General features: G+C 40.8%; 1 protein-coding gene across 2 annotated transcripts; it reads right to left on the bottom strand.

Annotated features, from left to right (window-relative positions):
- Positions 1-376: 376 nt before the first annotated feature.
- On the bottom strand, positions 377-4,506 carry RPL34 (ribosomal protein L34). Of its 2 annotated transcripts, none has more exons than XM_015426370.1 (5): positions 4,449-4,506; positions 2,975-3,048; positions 2,794-2,893; positions 1,508-1,611; positions 377-499 (listed from the first exon to the last, which is right to left on the bottom strand). In XM_015426370.1, the coding sequence occupies exons 2-5, from the start codon at positions 3,037-3,039 to the stop codon at positions 415-417; spliced, it is 354 nt and encodes a 117-aa protein (XP_015281856.1). In that variant the 5' UTR covers positions 3,040-3,048; positions 4,449-4,506; the 3' UTR covers positions 377-414. The 2 variants fall into 2 exon arrangements, with proteins under 2 accessions (XP_015281856.1, XP_015281864.1); XM_015426378.1 differs by lacking the exon at positions 4,449-4,506 and adding an exon at positions 4,362-4,430.
- Positions 4,507-5,760: the final 1,254 nt, after the last annotated feature.

Raw genomic sequence — 5,760 nt, 5'->3', positions numbered from 1 at the left:
CAGCACAACATCTGAAAAATGTTATTTTAAGGACTCTTAGCTCTCTTCATGCAAATTGTTCACGATTGTATGTCAGGAATCAAACACAGTACACAAGAGAAAGTTGATTTTTCATTTATTAGGCAAACACAAATATTCACTTTGATTTCTGACTCTGTGCTTGGGCCTTCAACACCTTGACAACAATCTTCTGTTCCTCAATAAGGAATGCCCGTTTGATTCTACAGGGAAAAACCCACAAAGCAGTCATTAACATTTCAGCACTGTCCACGATCTCTTCATGCAAATTGTTCACGATTGTATCTCAGGAATCAAACACAACACTGAACAAGTTTTTGAATTCAAAATAGATACCATAATATCACAGTACACAAGAGAAAGTTGATTTTTCATTTATTAGGCAAACACAAATATTCACTTTGATTTCTGACTCTGTGCTTGGGCCTTCAACACCTTGACAACAATCTTCTGTTCCTCAATAAGGAATGCCCGTTTGATTCTACAGGGAAAAACCCACAAAGCAGTCATTAACATTTCAGCACTGTCCACGACTGTTAACTATCCTTTTCCATTTTTAAAATACAGTATTTCAGTTTTCTTCTGCAGAACTTATAGCAAATTAGAACAGAGGAAAGAAAATTCAGAACTTCTCAAACTTTAGCACTGTTCTGTTAAGTGCCTCTGTAGTTTTCAGTGCCTCTTGTTTTTTTCTTAACTTCAAACAATGTAAGGGAAGTACAGGCTATGTTGTCCTTAAAAAGCTTTGCATTTTCTAATATAACAGTTAAACCATACTTCATTATGTTCCTAATCAAATATTAAAATTCAAGTTGCTTGTGGTTTTGGGACATAAAACTAACATAAGGTAATTTTAATATTTGTTTACTAAAATATAAGTCAAAGTAAACACGTTAAATCGGATCATACTCTTGAAAGTTTTTCAGAAAATACATCATACTCCACACACCATGGCCTATTGAAATTACTCTCCTCAACTGTACATCTGAATGCTGAATAAGTTAACTCGGATCCATTACATCTAGATAGCTTGTCAACTCCAGTGGAAAGTAAGATCAGTTTCAGACACAATAGGCTCCAATGAGACAGGCAAATGCGTGTGCCAGCATGGCCAAGATTGTAAATTAAGGAAACTGCTTCACTCCATCTCTAAACTGGTTTAGCAGTAGCACAGCAAAACCTAAATCCTTTCCACTAATAGCTTTTATGCATGCTGTAAGTCTGCAGTGGAAACCACTGACAGGCATTGATTCTGTTATTTTAAAATAAACTACCAACTGAGTGCACATCTAAGACATGCTTCTGCTATGAAATGCAGCATTCAGAAGCTCCTAGACAGAATCATCAGCATCAATCAATACAACCAGGCTTACATCCATCCGTACAGCACAAGCTGTAGCCTCGTGTTCACGACATAGTTACAACTAAGAAGTTACAAATCTACCTCACTCTAAAAACTTCAGCAGAATAACTGCAAGATGCAAGTTACCTGTCACGAACGCATTTAGCGCACATGGATCCACCATAGGCTCTGCTAACATGCTTCTTTGTTTTGGACAGTCTCATAAGAACTTTAGGACGAACAGCACGAACCTGTAGTAAATGGAAAAAACAATAACCCACAGCCCACAGGATTGGCTATTAAACTAGGGTTACTTGAATACAGTAACGTTTGTAGGCTTAGCTCCAGTTGCGCCATATCTTTAGCAAAATCTCAGTTTTAAACATACATGCACTGTAATAACCTAAGAACAGATGTTTATTTAATCTAAGAGGCATTGTTACTTTAAAACCATATAATTGAAATACATTTAAAAAAACTCTTTTCAATACAGCAACATCACACTGCTAGCATTTAATTAAGATCCCACTCCTGCACTAGCCACATCATTGCTTTGCAAGTTGCCCCTTCACATGAACAATGCATCAGGGAGATGATAGCTGTTTTCCTTTTTAAAGTTTTAATTGTAAACTAAGTTTGAAAGCAGAACATATATCTGTTCTAGCCCTTGTTACATAACAGGGAAAACAAAACAGCAGTAAGTAGTCCCTGTAAATCAGCTGTGGAGTGTTTTGCTTCTGTATCCATTCCTACTGTGGTTACAGTTTTTTGTTGCTTTGCCCATGTCAAAAAGAATGTACAGAGTCACCAAAATACATGACAAAATTCTCAGAAAATGTCATTAGCCATGAATTTAATACATTTAACAATAAAGTACAATAAATACAAAACATAACACATCAAAGTGTCTAATTTACTGTCCTAAACTATTTATATCATCCATCCCAAACTCATATCAAAGCAGGAATTACTTTTCATATTTTTCTGAGTATGAGAAGATGCTGCTTGATAGAGACAGACTCTATACCGTTGGATGAAGTAATAATTATTCTGTACTCCAGAATTGTCTAGGTGGTGTCCTAGCACTGATTTTCTTGACATGCATAGTATAAACAGCTGCATTTAATGTTACTGATGCTCCCATACTAACTCATGAACAGCAGTCATCCCTAACAGCAGTTCCATCCCAAAAATGCATTGTTAGACAGCTGCAACTGCACAGTAAACATCACCATGGGTCAATGATGGAGCATTCTCAGTACATGAGCAGGTGGTCATAAACTGCTCCTGAATTCTGATTTTTCACAGAGAAGAGACAGGTAGTTTACCTAGGAAGTGCAAGGCATATAAAAACTGGCCTCAGCATGCTGCTACAGGTTCCATCTTTATAGGGCAAACCAGTTAACCCAAAGGCATGAGCATAACACACTTACACCACGAAGTCTTCCTGGGCACACACCACATGCAGACTTTGGTGCTTTGCCGACCTTCTTGGTGTAAAGGTAAACAATCCTGTTACCTGGTGTTCGAGATCTACAAGAATGAGGAAAGCATGAATTGACTCTTCCACAATTACAACAAATGGAATTCAGTAATACTCAAAATCTTACTTACAGCCTAGTCTTGTTAGAGGCTGTGTTGTAGGACAGCCTACGGCGGTATGTCAAGCGTTGGACCATGTTTCACTCCTAAAAGAAAACAAAAGTAATGTTAGAGAGGGGCTTTAGAATACAAGAGCATAGGATTAGGCAGATACAAAAACTGCATTTATTACCTTAACAAGGTTTGTATTTTTTAATCTTCCAAACAGCTGAAAGCAGTACACACAGTCTCTCCCCCCACCTTTATCTAGATGGCCATCCCGTGAGTTAAGCTAAGCTAAAAGAAAGTATGACTAGACCATGAAGTGAGCTGATCTCCATCTCCCCAGTCTGTAGCAAATAAACTGCACTAGTACTCTTTACTTGCTTTAGCAAATTCTGAAGCATCAGTGACAAAACCTAGAGACTTGGGGGAGGGCAACAGCGGAAGGGCTCCTAGTATCCTGACCCCACTGGTGGACCTCCTGATGGCACCTGGTAGTTTTGGCCACTGTGTGACAGAGTGTTGGACTGGATGGGCCATTGGCCTGATCCAGCATTGGCTTCTCTTACGTTCTTATGACTGAGCTCATATTGCAAAACACACAAGTCTTCATTCCTGTTGAGACAATATGGTTTACAACACCCACACTACTTACACAAATATAACATTAGCTACACTATTCTCTCCAGAAGTCACTCCAAGAAGCAAGTGCTTGTTTTAACTATATCAGGACACACGGTTTATCTATCTTACCTGTATCTGGGGGAGGCAATAATTTCATGGCTGAACTGGAATTTGAACCCAAGCCTCTTCGGTCCAGATTTAACACTGTACGTAACACTGTCTCTCTGAGAAACCACAAATAGCTAACTGATGCACTGCTTTCCATCAAAGCATTTTACAGCACCGTTCTATGCATGTTTTCTCAGAAGCAAATCCCTTCATATTCACTTCAATCTATTTCCAGGCAAACATGCCAAAGACTGCAACACCGAAAGGTTACATCGGAACGCCAACTTATTCCCAGTGCTCCGAACTAGCAGCAAAAGAAGCAGCAAAAGACAAAACAAATATCCACACTGCAATTACAGGATCGTCGCCTTTTTCTCCATTCCGCAGAATGAACTGGGACATAAAACACGGAGAAGGATATCTCCTACTATTTGAATGTAAGATTCTTCTGCCGTCATATCCCGTCACTTCAAATACCAGCGCTGGTTAAGTATCAGAAAGAAAAACGTACTCAGCGGGACCCGCACGTGCCTCTTGAGGAAGAGAGCCGCCCTGTCCCCAACCCGGCTCCAGACGGATAGGCCTTTCTGAGGAGGAGCCGGTGGCAGCCTCGGCATCTTCTCGCTCTCCAACTACACACCACCCACAGTCGTCCTCCGGGAGCGCGACCCATCACGCAACTCACCCTCAAGCTCTCCCGGTCCCTCAACACCGCGGGATGGACACGGATTCAAACCCCCTTCACCCGGGAGAGGGAGGAAGAAGCCCTTACCTAGAGTTCGCGCCGGCACCGGAAGAGAAAGAAGGAGATGGCGCACAGGTCAAAGTTCAAACACCGAGGCTCAGACCCGGAAGTACAATTTCGTCTGTCGTGTTCTGTTTACAGGCTAGAAAAGAGAAAATGGGCGCTGCCATCTTGTACGGCAAATGTTAGGACGCGACAGTAGCCCGCTTTATACAACGTTTCCTTACGTGTAACCTATAGCAGATGCAAAAAGAAAAAGCGTTAGAGGTGCTACGAGAATGTTGTTATTTGGGTGTAGCAGACACGGAACTGATGCAGAAGGTTTATAACTGGTCTCGCTTTATTCTCCCTATCTTTACCGCTGTATGTTTTATATAGATAATTTATATCTATATATATATCAATGCTCCCTCTAAGCTGTGGAGTCTTGTGAGCAAAAATTCTACTTTGTGAGCTACTGGCATTAAAGTTGTGAGCGAGCGATTTGGCTACTGCATAAATTAGTTTGCTCTGGAGCCATCCTTCCTGAGTGGAGACAAAAATGTGTGAGCTGGAGGCTAAAAAACTGTGAGCTAGCTCACACTAACTCAGCTTAGAGGGAACACTGATCTCTATCTATCTATCTATCTATCTATCTATCTATCTATCTATCTATCTATCTATCTATCTATCTATCAGTGGAACAGACAGTTAGTCAGGGGAACAGACAGTTAGATCTGAGTCCAGTAGCACCTTAGAGACCAACAAGAGTTTCAGGATTGGTCTCTTAAGGTGCTAGTGGACTCTCAACAGTTCTGCTGCAGAGCAACACGGCTGCCCTCTGAAACTTCAGTGCCCTCCTAAACACTTTCCTGGGGGTAAGTCTCGTTGAATAAAACGGGACGCTGCTTCCCAATAAACTCGCTAGGCACTCCCTCGTACTGTGTTAGGACTCTGCAGGAAACATGATAGAATATTAAGGGGGGGCATCATTAAAAATTCTCAATCCAATCCAGACGTGTGTGTAAATAATATTCTCACTGAGTTCAACAGCAGCTGTTTAAAATTAACTTCCCAATAATAAACGAGGAAGACAGAAGAGAGGTAAATTGTGAGGTGGTTTGCCGTTTCCCTCCTCTGCAAAGTCTTCTTTGATGGTCTCTTGCCTAAGTATTGACCCTGCTTAGCTTCTGAGAGATCTGACAAGATTGGGCTGTACTATGTCTCTGTAACCATTGCCATTAGAAAGCTGATTGCTTAAAGGTCAACTTTAGAGACTGTCTCCAAGTGGCAGCCCAAAATGCCTTGGCTGACCATAGTGATTTTTTACAACATGCTGTTTAAAATTAACTTCCCAATA

The sequence above is a fragment of the Gekko japonicus genome, unplaced genomic scaffold (genome assembly GCF_001447785.1).
Source record: "Gekko japonicus isolate JY-2015 unplaced genomic scaffold, Gekko_japonicus_V1.1 scaffold173, whole genome shotgun sequence".
NCBI classification, from domain to species: Eukaryota; Metazoa; Chordata; class Lepidosauria; order Squamata; family Gekkonidae; genus Gekko; species Gekko japonicus.
The sequence above is the reverse complement of the archived record's forward strand: the minus strand, read 5'-3'. Positions and strand labels throughout refer to the sequence as shown.

Coding starts and splice junctions, on each gene's coding strand:
- RPL34 (XM_015426370.1), bottom strand. CDS start 3,039: ATGGTCCAACGCTTGACATACCGCCGTAGGCTGTCCTACAACACAGCC. Junction 1,612..2,793: donor GCCCAGGAAGACTTCGTGGT/GTAAGTGTGTTA, acceptor CATTTACTACAG/GTTCGTGCTGTTCGTCCTAA. Junction 500..1,507: donor GCTAAATGCGTTCGTGACAG/GTAACTTGCATC, acceptor TTTTCCCTGTAG/AATCAAACGGGCATTCCTTA.